The 15,230-nt window shown below is 38.1% G+C and overlaps 1 protein-coding gene across 4 annotated transcripts in view; it reads left to right on the top strand.

Moving 5' to 3' along the window:
* The window catches only part of MROH2B (maestro heat like repeat family member 2B), a 70,805-nt gene that overhangs the window by 34,554 nt on the left and 21,021 nt on the right, over positions 1–15,230 (top strand). For 3 of the 4 annotated variants that reach the window (XM_033179455.1, XM_033179454.1, XM_033179452.1), the window contains exons 19-26: positions 2,033–2,149; positions 4,699–4,806; positions 5,360–5,512; positions 5,802–5,828; positions 6,499–6,618; positions 6,838–6,917; positions 14,796–14,931; positions 15,028–15,123. In XM_033179455.1, coding sequence (XP_033035346.1) covers positions 2,033–2,149; positions 4,699–4,806; positions 5,360–5,512; positions 5,802–5,828; positions 6,499–6,618; positions 6,838–6,917; positions 14,796–14,931; positions 15,028–15,123 — 837 coding nt within the window. The remainder of the gene's footprint in view (positions 1–2,032; positions 2,150–4,698; positions 4,807–5,359; positions 5,513–5,801; positions 5,829–6,498; positions 6,619–6,837; positions 6,918–14,795; positions 14,932–15,027; positions 15,124–15,230) is intronic. The other variant, XM_033179453.1, reaches the window with a different exon arrangement.

Here is a 15,230-nt window from a genome sequence, read left to right as displayed (position 1 = left end):
TCAACATATCAAAGAGTGCAATTAACTGAAAAGGTACTGAGGCAAGTAATGTCTGCAGTTCCCAGGAGTTCACTTGGGAGTACCATAAAGCCCCTGTGTTTGTGTCTGGCAAATAATACCCAGAGCCCCCACACCTATCACCCTGTGATGAATTTAAAGTCCCTGTAGCTGGAACTGTTTGTTTTCCTATAACCGTTTGTCTTTTTAACTTTTTGGTCTGTTTTACTTCTGTAAGAATGCTATAGCTAGAATACCCCTGCCCTCTTTAAACCAAAGTATGAAAGCAAATCTAGCCCCCTCTTTAGGCCGAGAGAATTTCGTGCGTTAGCTGTCTCTCAGTCGCCGGCTAATAAAGGACTCCTGAATTCGTGTCTCAAATCGTGGGGTTTCTCTCTCACTCGCTTGGTTACAACATAGGCTCAGAACTGACCCATTATCATTTTTGCCACATTCTATTGTCCAAAGCAAGTCAAAAAGCCAGCCCAGGTTCAAATAAATGGGAAAATAGACTCTTTTTTTGATTGAAGGAGCTGCAACACCCCATGGTAAGGAGACATGGACAGAAGTAGGATAGAAAATTTTCTATTTTTGCACCCTACCACATTTTCTCCCAGTGCTAGGCTCCTGATTTCTTGGATTCCATGTGAAGCCCCAAAGCAGGAATGTACTATGCACTGGACCAAAATCTGCAGAGAAGCAACAGGTCAACAGGACTGGAAGGCACTAAGACTCATATTTTACACCTAAGTTGAACTTTTCCCCTCATGACATCAATTTTTTCCTGCAGCACAACTTTCCCAGATTCTTTCCACTCTTTCCTTCAAGGTGGGCTTAAATAGACTTTAGCAGCTTCGTCCCCAATTCGTATTTATGTCTGTATTGTACGCAGTTTTCTCTAGTATAATTTCCTTATAGGAACTTTGACCTGAATAAGTGAAAGTGAGGTGGATGCGACCTGGTCAGATTCTCACTCTGATTGAGGCTACTGTCACTCTGGGAGTTGAGATAACAGCAACTGCTCCACCTCTTTTTAACCTTATGCACCCCTCTCATTTCAAGCCAGACTGAGCTGCACATTTCTCCTGAATGTACTAATTTAACTTGGTCTGTGTCTATTAGAATGTCCTGTACTCCTGCTCCACAGATTCTCCTATGGTCAATAATGACCACTCATTAGGAACAGTCCTGCCCGCTATGCAGAGTCCTTGAAGTCGACCGCCAACTAGCCAGTTTTGTCTCTTGTGTGTGACAATATGGAGATTCTAAATAAATGCCAATCTGATACTATATGGCTAGGAATGATTTGAACCTTATAAAAAAAATTAAAGCCATCTTCAAAATAACCGGTTGGGCAAGGTGGTTCACACCTGAAATCCCAGCACTTTGGGAGGCTAAAGCAGGTAGATCCCTTGAGGGCAGGAGTTTGACATCAGCCTGGCCAACATGGTAAAACCCCATCTCCACTAAAAATACAAAAATTAACCGACCATGGTGGCACACGCCTGTAATCCTGGCTACTCAGGAGGCTGAGGCACAAAAATCGCTTGAACCTAGGAGGCAGAGGTTGCAGTGAGCTGAGATCATACCACTGCACTCTAGCCTGGGCAAACAGGGTGAGACTCTATCTAAAAAACAACAACAACAACAAAACCCTCTTCAATGAGCATTTGTAGAACACATATAAACAACCAGGAACTATGCAGTGGAAATAATGAATAAGACCCTCTGCTACAATGAACCCAAATCCTAAGCATGGAGACAAGCAAGAAAACAAAAAATTACAATGGAGAGTGAAGTATATTTTAGGGGCAGGGCACAAAGTAGAGAAGAATATAGGAGAGCACAGATAGAGGGCAGAGCCTGGAGGAAGGAAACACTCTGAAGAAGACAGAAAGCTTGAGATACCTGGTTATTAAGTGGTTAAGTCACCCCAACTTCTTTCCTTCAGATGATTATTTTAACTCTTTCCACTCTTCATCAGAGTCTTGCTTTCCAACCTTTAAAATCCTGTTGCTTATCTTTTGTTTTCCAGAAATTCCTTTGGAAAGCCTTGGGAACCACCTTAGCATCCTGCCAAGATTCAGACTTTGTAAACTCACAGATTAAGGAGTTTCTGACTGCTCCCAACCAACTGGGGGATCAAAGACAGGTGGGACCCCTTGCTCTCAATTTCCTCTTATGATGATAACAACTAATCCTACCCACAAAACATCTGACAGCTTTTATAATAATGTTCTACTGAATCAGAATTATCAATTAATACACTCAGAATAGCCTAACAGAATTTTTCAGAAAAGTTAGGCTTTTCTATTTAAAAATCAATACTTCATTTTTAGCCAAGTTTGTGAAAATATTGAAAAATGAATTTCAATAATTCTTACCTAATGAGAGTATCTTTGATATATTTTGACTTTGGCTTGACTTAGAGCATGATTGTGAGCATCGAAATGATTGAATTTATAAGCTGAAAGTTACTTATAGACTAATCTAGAGAGAATGTAAAGATAACCTGAAGTGTTTCTGCAAAGCTTTACCTACTTCCTACCATAGCCTGTGGCTATAGAGCATATGTAAATATGGAGGAAGCAGAAGATGTGTATTTTGTTGTTGTTGTTGTTGTTGTTGTTGTTGAGACAGAGTCTCACTCTGTCACCTGGGATGGAGTGCAGTGGCAGGATCTTGGTTCATTGCAACCTCTGCCTCTGGGTTCAAGCTATTCTCCTGCCTCATTCTCCCAAGTAGCTGGGATTACAGGCGTCTGCCACCATGCCCGGCTAATTTTATATTTTTGGCAGATAGGATTTCGCCATGTTGGCCAGGCTGGTCTTGAACTCCTGACCTCAAGTGACTCACCCACCTTGGCCTTCCAAAGTGCTGGGATTACAGGCGTGAGCCACCACGCCCCACTGAAGATGTATATTTTTAAAACAAACAAATAAACCAATAAAAAATAGTTCCCAGGCTGATAAAGACCACCAGTATAAAAAAAGTATAGTGTTATACTTTCTCCTCAGAAATGGTATTTAGGGTTCTTTCTCACACATTAAATGACCAGAAACCACTAAACCTCACTGAACTTTTGAAACTGCTTTTATATTTCTATTATTTCCTTTTTTCTTGTCAGATATTATTATCATTTATTGCTGTTGGCACCACCTCAGTATCATTTTTTTCCATCTTAGCTCTGGTATAGGTTAGGAAACAAAGTAAGTTGATTTTAGATATAAGCATATAATAAGACTCTCATTCAAGGTCTGAGAGTTTCACAAACTTAAAAAATAAATCGTGACTGGGCACAGTGGTTTACGACTATAATCCCAGCACTTTGGGAGGCCGAGACAGGCGGATTACGAGGTCAGGAGTTCGAGACCAGTCTGGCCAACATAGTGAAACTCCGTCTCTACTAAAAATACAAAAAATTAGCCGGGTGTGGTGGTGTGCACCTATAATCCCAGCTACTTGGGAGGCTGAGGCAAGAGAATCACATGAACCCGGGAGGCGGAGGTTGCAGTGAGCCGAGATTGCACCATTGCACTCCAGCCCGGGTGACAGTGTGAGACTCCATTTCAAAAAATAAAAAAATAAAAATTGTGACGTCCAATTGAGCTTCCCAAATGCCTTTTTTACTTAATTTTAAGTCCTTGAATATGTCTTACATACTCAAGTCGCTTAGTAAATGACCTCTGGATGAATAAAGTGTTAACACGTGACTTTCATAACCCACCAAACCTACTTGGTTTTCAATCTCCTAAGTATAATGTTTTCAATCATGTGATGCCAGAGCTCCAATTCTAGCTTCATACTAGAACAATTATTATCCAGACTCTACAAGAGTGATCTAGTCTATGAGTTTTCACGATGGCTCTGGCAGGGTTATGCAACTGAATGACATATAACAGGTTTCAGGAACAAATTGCCACGAAGGAACTCTGGTGCAATCAGCTTTGGACAAGAGAGGTGGGGACAGCGGGAATATATAACCTGAGTGTGAAACAAGAGCTGCCAACTTTCAGAAATTTAACCTCTTAAGATACAATAAAGTTTCAGGAACAGAATGATTTGTTAAAAGCATCTGCTAATTCAAGCTGGAAAAAACCTCCATTAGCTTCCCAGCAATCATAGATTACAAGTCCAAAATCTTGGGGATAGCCTAAAAGGCCCTACTGTGATGAACCTCCCACCTCCTGTCTGACTCATTTTGCACTGCTCTCCTCCCTGACTGCTCACTCAGCCCTCTCAGTGGACTTCAGGAGCTTTGCACCTACCTTCTCTCTGATTGAAACTCTCCTTTCCAGATAGTCTAATGGCTCACTCCCTCACTCATTTCAGGGCTCTGCTTATTGTCACCTTGTCCATGAGACCATCTCTGACTATCCTATTTTAAAAATGCAAACTTCCCCCAATCCTCACTACCTATTCCTGCTTTACTTATCTTTATAGCACTCGTCACCATCTGGCACACACACTGTATATTTACCTGTTTACTGAATTGATGTGTTTCCTTTTTTCACTTCCCTGTTACTTCCCTGTCAGTTCTCCTGGTTGTATACTTCACAAAGATGGGGACTTCGGTATGTTGTGCAAACTACTGTACCCTCAGCACCTAAAAGGGTACCTGGCCCATAATAGGTACTCAGTAAATATCTGTTGAGTAAATAAATGGTTAAACTCAAAATGTCATACCTTCTCTGATTTTAGGGAATAACATCTATTTTAGGATACTGTGCCGAGAACCATTTGGATATTGTTTTAAAAGTTCTTAAAACATTCCAAAATCAGGAAAAGTTTTTCATGAATCGATGTAAGGTAAGAAGAATCATCTTCTTCAAGTTTCTCGGTATTGCAAGGCCAGACAACCCTGGTTTCTTCAGTGAATAGCCTTTCTCTACATTATACTTACTCCTGTCGCCAGGTTCTTATTCCAGGTCAGAACTGTCTAAGCCTAGTCTTTGCAGGATGATCAGCTATATGAAAAGTCTATTTTCTCTGACCCTAAAGCTGATCTGGAAGATCCTAAATGCGTTCTGCATGTGACTAGGTTTGTTGCTCTGCCAACCACTCAGCCCTCAGGAATAGCTCCTCTCATGTATACTCTGCTTACCTTGAAGGAAAGGGGCCTGATAAGTAAATAATTAACAAAAGCTTCTCCCAGTTATCTCTCGGAAGCCCTGATTGTCCCACAGGACCACCCTGTGTGTTTACATTTAAACAAGCAAAAGTACATTCATTTTAGACTTATTTGAATCATCCCAGTTCGGTTTCTTATCCCTATAGTGGTCCATGGGATTAGGAAAAAAACATGAGAGAAAATAAAACTCCTTCAGTCACATTTTTCACATCTCCCTTTCCTGGTCTTCAGAGCCTTTTTTCTGGGAAAAAGAGCCTGACCAAGACAGATGTCATGGTCATCTATGGAGCTGTGGCCCTCCATGCTCCCAAGAAGCAACTTCTCTCCAGACTTAATCAAGACATCGTATCCCAAGTCCTGTTTCTTCATGGCCAGTGCTCTCAGGTAACACCCATTGCAGAGCTGCCTCCATTTCTAGGCTGAGGTTGCTAAAACTTGCAGGGGCTCAGCCCCTGGGAAGGCTTTTTCCTTCCCAGTCTTGGGTATGTTTTTATCATCAGCGTGAAAACAGACTAATACAGTAAATATCTCATGGATTACTACGCGCCTTGGCAAGGCTCTACCTCCTGCTTTACTATTGTCCTTCAGGTTGATGGGTGGGTCATTTTGTTGGGTTGAGTGTATCTCTGACTGCTACTCATTGAGAATCTAATTTTGCCTTTAATTTTTTTAGGTTCTGGGCATGTCTGTGATGAACAAGGTAGGAGATATAGAAGATAGATAGATAGATAGATAGATAGATAGATAGATAGATAGATGCCCCCCTGAAGTGTACCAAGCAAAGATGTTCTTTTGATTTGATTCCAATTGAAAGGTTTCCAACATGTAACAATCCAATTCTGAAGTCAGAATCCATGATCCTAATCCAGGGCAGAACAAGGGATTATATTCTGGTTCCAGGGTCTTTAGAAGTTGAGCTATAAACTAAAGCAACGTTTTTCAAGCTTTGGGTTGTGACCTACCAGTTGAAATCAGTTTAATAGGTCAAAACCAGAAAAATTCTTTAATGAAATAACAGAGTACTTTACATATAAAAACTATAACTATTATTTCTGTTATATATTAAACATATTTGGGGCATTAGGTACTAGGTGGAATTGTAAACTGTTTTCTACTGTTGTTTATGGTCAAAAAGGTTTGAAAGCCACTGCTCTAGAGAACTTTCATTCTATTGTGGGTGGTAGGGAGGAAAAATGGCCTTTGTTTCTCACTTTCCCTGCAACTTAGACCCTAGTCTGGAGTAGAGATGGCAAAGGAAGCAAAGATCCTCATTCCTGTCTGGGAACATATTTCAAAGCTAGGTCACATGTTAATAGACCTGAGTGTGGTGCCTTAGACCTTGACTTGCATTGTGAATGCTTTTGCTTTAGGACATGGATCTACAAATGAGTTTCACAAGAAGCATCACTGAGATTGGCATTGCTGTCCAAGATGCTGAGGATCAGGGGTTCCAGTTTTCCTACAAGGAGATGCTGATTGGTTATATGCTGGTGAGTGTGCAGAGAGGGAATAAGGAAGGTCCTGAGTATTCCATTACCAAGACTTCAGGGCTATCTTTTTAAAAAGTGATTAGACTTCACCAGTCCCACATAACAGATCTCTGCCTTGTTTATGACCCAGGGCACCCAATGGTCCGATGAGATTGCAGCTGCATCTGGAAACTTTCCTGAGCCTTTCTGAAATATTTGATCTCCTTATTTGTGTTGTAGGACTTCATTAGAGGCGAGCCCCTGGATTCCTTAGCTAGCCCTGTTCGGTGGAAAGCCTTAATCGCCATTAGATATCTCAGGTAGATAATTGTTTGTTGTTTTCATTGCAAAAGTATTTTCCCACTTATCCTCCTCCTGATCAACTAACATCTATTAGTGCAGACTTCAGTACACACTCCCAAAACTGAACATAGTTCATTAATAAGAGCTTCAAACTGGGGCTTTTTCTCCTTCCAAAGAGTTACGGATCTGACTGAAAGATTGGTCATTTGATGACTGACACAGACTGAAGAGCTACTCAGAAGAATTACATGTATTGATATATGGACTAAAATTTCTCTGCAAAAGGAAATTCCTCTTTCTAGATCTTGGCCTCCAAGCAAATTTTAAACTTTCAATTAAAATCTTATGAAAGCTCTAATCACATTCTAGTTGGTTAGCAGCAATAATCCTGAAAAAGAAAATAACTTTTGGCACAATTTAAAAATAATATTTTCACCCTGCAGTAAAATAAATAGAAGTTAAAACCACAACAAGATAGCATCTCACACCAATCAGAATGGCTATTACTAAAAACTCAGAGAAAGATGCTGATAAGGTTGTGGAGAAAAGGGAACACTTACACACTGCAGCTGGGAATGTAAACTAGTTCAACCATTGTGGAAAGCAGTTTGGATATCTCGCAAAAGGGAGCTACAATTCAACCCAGCAATCCCATTCCTTGGTATATACCCAAGGGATATAAATAGCGCTACCATAAAGACATATGCATGCATATGTTCATTGCAGCACTATTCACAGCAGCAAAGACATGAAATAAACTAGATGTCCATCAATGGTAGACTGGATAAAGAAAATGTGATACATTACACCATAGAATACTATACAGTCACACAAAAGAATTAAATCTGTCTTCTGCAGTGACACGAATGGAGCTGGAAGCCATAAACCTAAGCAAATTAATGCAGGAAAACCAAATACCACTAATTTTATAAGTGGGAGATAAATATTGAGTACACATGGAAACAAATAAGGAAACAATAGACACTGGGGCCTAGTTGTGGGTGGAGGTTGGGAGGAGGGTGAGAATTTAAAAACTATCTATCTGGTTCTATGCTTATTGATGAGATAATCTGTACACCAAATCCTCATGACATGCAATTTACCCATAAAACAAACCCACACATGTACCCTCTGAACCTAAAATAAAAGATGAAGAAACAAAAAGAAAAAGAAATAGAAGTCCTCTGTAAAGATTGGGAAGCTACAAAAAAATTTTAAGAAATAATAAAAACCAACCATCGTGCCTCTGTTGCCAACACTCTGGTCTATTTCCTTGATGTGGTTTGACTTCGTGTCCCCACCCAAATCTCATCTCGAATTGTAACCCCCAAATGTTGAGGGAGAGACCTGTAATCTCCACGTATGAAGGGAAGGGGGCAATTAGATCATGGGAGTGGTATCCCCCATGCTGTTCTCGTGATAGTGAGTGAGTTCTCATGAGATCTGATAGTTTTATAAGTGTTTGGCAGTTCCTCCTTCACATGTTTACTCTCTTCTGCTGCATTGTGAAGAGGTACCTGCTTTCCCTTTGCCTTTGGCTACGATTGTAAGTTTCCTGAGGCTTCCTGAGCCATGTGGAACTGTGAGTCAATTAAACTTCTTTCCTTTATAAATTACCTAGTCTTGGGTATTTCTTTATAGCACTGTGAAAATGTGCTAATACATTCCTTTAAGTCTTTATTTCTAGTCCTCCATTTTTATAACAGAGTTGAGATTCTACTCTGCATATGATTTTTCATCCTGCCTTTTCTAACTTCACCTTACATATTTCCACATTATCACCAATTCTTCACAAACATCATACTTTTCTTAGTTTTTAGTTTTTGTTAATGTTTAATTGTAGCAAAATAAATACAATATAAAATTTATAATCAGTCATTTTTAAGTGTACAGTTCAGTATTGTTAAGTACATTCATATTGTTGGCTAAAAGTACTTGGCTTTATTTTTGGGTTCTCTATTCTGTTCCATCAGTCTAAGTGCCTATTTTTACACCAGTGCTATGCTGTTTCAGTAACTATAGTTTTGTATAAAATCAGGTAATGTAATGACTCCAGATTTGTTCTTTTTTCTTACTATTGCTTTGGCTATGTGGGCTCTTTCTTTATTCCATATGAATTTTAGGATTGTTTTTCCTATGTCCTATGAAAAATGATGATCGTATTTTAATGAGAATTGTATTGAATTTGTAGATCACTTTGGGCAGTACAGGCATTTTCACAATATTGATTCTTCCCTTCCTTGAGTATGGGATGTGTTTCCATTTGTTTGTGTTATCTATGATTTCTTTTAGCAGTGTTTTGTAGTTTTCCTCATAGAAATCTTTCACTTCCTTGGTAAAGTATATTTCTAGGTATTTAATTTTTTTTTCAGCTGTTGTAAAAGTGACTATTGTTGGTATATAGTAGAGCTACTGATTTGTGTATATTGATTTTTGTGACCCAAAACTTTATTTTTTATAGCCATTCTAATGGGTATGAGGTGGTATTTTCTTGTGGTTTTGATTTGCATTATCTTAATGATTAGTGATGTTGAACATCATTTCATATGTTTGTTAGCTATTTGTATATTTTTTATGGAGAAATGTCTACTCAAGTCCTTTCCATATTTTAAAAATCAAGTTGTTTGGTATTTTGTTGTTTAATTATAGTATTTTTTAAATTTATTCTGGACATTAACCTCTTATCAGACATATGATTTGCAAATACTTTATCCCATCTAATAAGTTGCCTTTTCACTCTACTGATTCTATCCTTTGATTCACAAAAGTTTTATTTCAGTTTGTTTTTTCAACCTTTATTTTATATTTGGGAGTACATGTGCAAGTTTCTATATTGTATGATGCTGAGACTTGGGGTACGAATGAATCTGTCACCCAGGTAGTGAGCATAGTACCCAATAAGTAGTTTTTTCACCCTTGCTCCCCACTCTCACTCCCTCTTTTGTATTCCCCAAATGCACAGAAGTTTATAATTTTTAAGTAGTCCATTTGTCTATTTTTCCTTTTCTTGCCTGTGTTTCAAGAAATCACTGTCAAATTCAAGATCATGAAGCTTTTCCCTATGTTTTCTTCTTAGAGTTCCATAGCTTTAGCTCTTACATTTAGATCTTTGATCCATTGTGAGTTGATTTTAGCATATGGTGTAACATAAGGGTCCAACTTAACTCTTTTGCATGTGGATATTCAGTTTTTCCAATGACGTTTCTTATAAAGATTGTCCTCACATCAAAAGCTTGGCCTACAAAAGGAAAAATAAATAAATGGCACTACATCAAACTATAAAGTTTCTGCAGCACAAAGGGAATAGTCAACAAAATGAAAAGGCAACCTATGGATTGGAAAAAATATTTGCAAACCATGTATCTGATAAGGAGTTAATATCCAAAATTAAAAAGAACTCATACAATTCAATAGCAAGAAAATATATAATCTGATTTAAAAATGGACAAAGGACCAGAGTAGACATTTCTCAAAAGAAAGCATGCAAATGGCTAAAAGGCAAATGAAAAATACTCAATATCACTCATAATTATGGAAACACAAATCAAGACTGCTCTGAGATATTACCTCACACCTGCTAAGATAGCTGTTATCAAAAAGAAACCCTAACACATGTTAGCAAGAATATAGAGAAAGGGAAACCCTTGTGCACTGTTGGTGGGAATGTAAATTGGTACATCCATTATGGAAAACAGGATGGAGGGTCCAAAAGAAATTAAAAATAGAATTACTATATGACCCAGCAATTTCTCTTCTGTGTATATACCCAAAGGAAATGAAATTACCACCTCGTAAAGATATCTGCACTCCCTGAGAGATGAAAATTTACCTATTGGGGTACAATGTACACTCTTTGAGTAACAAGTACACTAAAATCTCAGACTTCACTACTATGCAGCTCATCCATGTAACCAAAAACCACTTGTACCCCTATACTTTTTAAATTAAAAAAATTTTAAGTTATCTGTACTTCCTTATTTATTGCAGCATTATTAACAATAGCTCAGATGTAGAAACAACCTCGGTGTCTGTCAATGAATGAATGGATAAAGACATTGTGATATTTATGCCCATAATGGAATATTATTCAGCCTTTAAAAAGGAGATCCTTCCATTTATTACAACATGAGTGGACCTGTACAACATTATACTATGTAAAATAAGCCAGACACAGAAAAAAAAAATATTGTGTAATCTCACTTGTATGTGGAACTTTTTAAAATGTCAGATATACAGAAATTGAGAATAAAAAACAGTGGCTACTGTTTTATTCTCAGTGGTGGGTAGGAAATGGAAAATGTAAGTCAAAAGATATAAAGTAGCAAGGAAGTCTGATGAACAAGTCTAAAGATCTAATAATGTACAACGTAGGACTATATTTAATAATAATGTATTGTATTAAGGATTTTGCTAAGTGAGTAGATTATAGCTGTTCCTACTTTTGGTCTTGCCATGGGGCAGAGGTGGGAGCGGGTAGAAGAGAAATGGGTAACTATGTGAGATGATGGCTATGTTAATTTGTTTCAGTATGGTAACCTTTTCCTATGTATATCTTATAACATCATGTTGTAAACCTTAAATATACTCAATAAAATTTGTTTTTTAAAAAATTGTCCTTTCCCCATGGAATGGTCTTGGTACCCTTGTCGTAGTTCATTTAATGGTTTACTTATAAGCTCTTTATTCTATTCCATGGATTCATCTGTCTCTTTTTTTGTTTTTGTTTTTTGAGATGGGGTCTTACTCTGTCACCCAGGCTGGAGTGCAGTGGCACAATCTCGGCTTACTGCACCCTTGACCTCCTGGGCTCAAGTGATTCTCCCTCCTCAGCCTCCCAAGTATCTGGGACCACAGGCGAGCACCACCACACCCAGCTCATTTTTCTATTTTTGTAGAGACATAATTTTGCCATGTTGTCTAGGCTGGTCTCGAACTCCTGGGCTCAAGCTGTCAGCCCACCTCAGCCTCCCAAAATGCTGGGATTACAGGTTCCTACCACCACACCTGGCCTACATGTATAACTTTATGCCAATTACATACTATTTTGATTACTGTGCTTTTGTAAAAAGTTTTGAAATCAGTAAGTATAAGACCTCCAACTTTGTTCCTCTTCAAAATTGTTTTGGCTATTTGGGGTCTCTAGAGATTTCATATGAATTTTAGGATGAATTTTTCTATTTCTACAAAAAGCACCTTTGGTATTTTGATAGGAATTACATTAACTCTGTAGATCTAATCTTAACAATATTAAAATCTCATCATCTTTACATTATTGTTTAATTCATGAACACAGGATGCCGTTCCACTATTTGTGCCTTCTTTCATTTCTTTCAACAATGTTTAGTGGATTTCTGTGTTTCACTTGGTTAAGTTTATTCCTAAGTACTTTATTCTTTTTGATGCTGCTGTAAATGGAATTGTTCATTTCCTTTTCAGTTTGTTCATTTCTTAACAAATCAGTTGTACGTAGAAATGCAACAGATTTTGGTAGGTTGATTTTGTATCTCGCAACTTTGCTGAATTCATTTATTAGTTCTCACAGTTTTTTGGTAGAGTCATTAGGGCTCCTACATATAAGACTGTGTCATCTCTAAACAGAGATAGTTTTACTTCTTCTTTTCTAATTTAGATGCCTTTTTAATTTTCCTTGCCTAATTGCTCTGGCTAGGGCTTCCAGTACTATGCTAAATAGAAGTTGTAAAAATGGTATCCTTGTCTTATTCTTGATCTTACAGGGGATGTTTTCAGCCTTTCACCATTGAGTATAATGTTAGTTATAAGCTTTTAACATATGATGTTGATTACATTGAGGTAACAAATATATCTTTAATGGCTGCCTAATATTTTGAATAAATATGTCTCATCTGACTTAACCAACCTCCTATTGTTATATATAATTGTTGCCTATTTTAAAAACTATAAATAATACTTTGATGAACACCTTTGTGCAAAAAATTATTTTCTGAACTTTTAAGTATAATAGTTGATGGTTTTATTCAATAAGTATTATTAAGTGGCATCTACGTCATATCAGTCAGTGAACTCGGTTGCAAAAGAGTGATGATGAACAAGAACTCCCCTGACAGAGTGTCAGCCTACTGGGGGAAACAGATGTAAGAAGCACCCACGTAATTTCTCCAAATGTGGTAAGAGGCAAGATAAGAGAAAGTACAGGTTGCCATGTTAACAAAAATGAGGGAGGTTTGTAGAAATCTCAAATAAATCAACCTCGAAGAAGAATTAAGAATTAACCAGGCTCTAGAAGAGTGTTGTCAAGTAGAAACACAATGCAAGTCACATATGTCATTTAAAACTGTCTGGTAACCACTTTTAAACCAGTGAAAGAAATGATAAAATTAATTTTAATAGTATATTTTATTTGATCCAATATATTTATTATATTATTTCAACATATATTCAGTATTTTAAAATTGGATAATTTATATTATTCTTTTTTTTTTTTTTTTTTTTGAGACAGAGTCTCGCTCTGTAGCCCAGGCTGGAGTACAGTGGCCGGATCTCAGCTCACTGCAAGCTCCGCCTCCCGGGTTCCCGCCATTCTCCTGCCTCAGCCTCCCAAGTAGCTGGGACCACAGGCGCCTGCCACCTCGCCCGGCTAATTTTTTGTATTTTTTAGTAGAGACGGGGTTTCACCGTGTTAGCCAGGATGGTCTCAATCTCCTGACCTCGTGATCCGCCCGTCTCGGCCTCCCAAAGTGCTGGGATTACAGGCTTGAGCCACCGCGCCCGGCCTATATTATTCTTCATACTAAATCTTCAAAATCCTATGTGTTACACTTATATTGCATCTTAATCCGGATCAGCCCACAACTCATGTTCACTAGCATATGTGGCTAGAGACAGCACAGCTGTAGAACTTAAAAACTAATTTCTAATGACAGCAAGCAAATCAGTGGTTGTCAATGGCGAGGAAAAGATAACCTGGAAAGGGGAATAGAAAAAAATAGAGTATGATAGAAATATTCTATATTGGTTATCTAACCGTCGTGTTTTCGTGAGTGTGAATCTTCTCAAAATTGTTTTAATGGATGCAGCTTACTATACATAAATTATACTTTGATACATTGATTAGCAGTGAACCAAACAATAAAGACAAGAATACTACATAGAGCTTTCCCAGCTGATACTGAATTTTATTCCTCTCTAAGAGAACCTTATTTCCCTGATGGTGTCATTTTTAATTGCTTTGCTAATTTGGTAGCTGACTAATGGTATCTTGTTGTCTTAACTTACATTTATTTAAAAGTAAATGTGGTTTTTCATGCTTATTGAACATGTACATTTTTCCAAGTCATGTCTAGACTTTTTCATATCCTCATGAAGTCTATAGTAAACATTTGAAAGAAAGGCAGAAAAGAAGAAACACTCCAGTGTCATTTGTTCACTTGTGCATTCATAAGAATCTATAGTATATGTGGCACTATTTAGAACATGAAAAGACACATGAAATCGATAAAAGTCACTGCTGCAGACCTACAATCTAGTTGAGGAGATACATGTATATCTCTCTGGCATTCTCTCTGTCTCTCTCTCTTTCTCACACTCTCTCTCTCACACACACACAAGATGGAGAAAACAAGTGGGTTAAAGCTGTCACAGATCATATAATAAAGTGTTAAGGAACACAAAGTGAGCGGTGATTTGTTCATCAATCTAAAGAATGGAGGCGTATTGACTATGCTCACCAATGCAGTCTGATTCTATGTTCCCATCTCTCCCTACTCCTGTCACCACCTCTCTCAACATCCCAACATGTCAGAAAATGTGACACATTAGTCACATGGTCAGATGTGATTGGCAGTTCTTGGGAACTCCACTGGGTATGTTCTGTTGGTCGTTGTAATATCCATTCCTCCACCTGGTTCTCATTTCAGTCAACTGAAACCTCAGCTCTCACTACAAGATCACCTTAACATTCTTGAAGAGAATATTCGGAGGCTGCTGCCCCTTCCACCTCTGGAAAATCTGAAAAGTGAAGGCCAGACAGATAAGGACAAGGAGCACATTCAAGTATGCACTAGTAAGGCCTAAGCAGAATGAAAATCTGCAGTGGGACCTTACTGTCTCACCCCAGCCTGAGACTTACACACACGTATTTGATTTCAGTTTCTCTATGAACGATCCATGGATGCCCTAGGAAAACTTCTGAAGACCATGATGTGGGATAATGTGAATGCAGAGGACTGTCAAGAAATGTTTAATGTGAGTAGAGCCTCCACTCAAACTGATTCTCATTCTCCCTAACCTGTTCTTCAATGTCCACTCCAAACTCTACTGCATTTTCCTCACATGAATACATCCAGCTGGAC

Source organism: Trachypithecus francoisi, unplaced genomic scaffold, assembly GCF_009764315.1.
Source record: "Trachypithecus francoisi isolate TF-2019V2 unplaced genomic scaffold, Tfra_2.0 Lachesis_group2, whole genome shotgun sequence".
Lineage (NCBI taxonomy): Eukaryota > Metazoa > Chordata > Mammalia > Primates > Cercopithecidae > Trachypithecus > Trachypithecus francoisi.
Note: the sequence above shows the minus strand (reverse complement) of the source record. Positions and strands in the feature narration are given on the sequence as shown.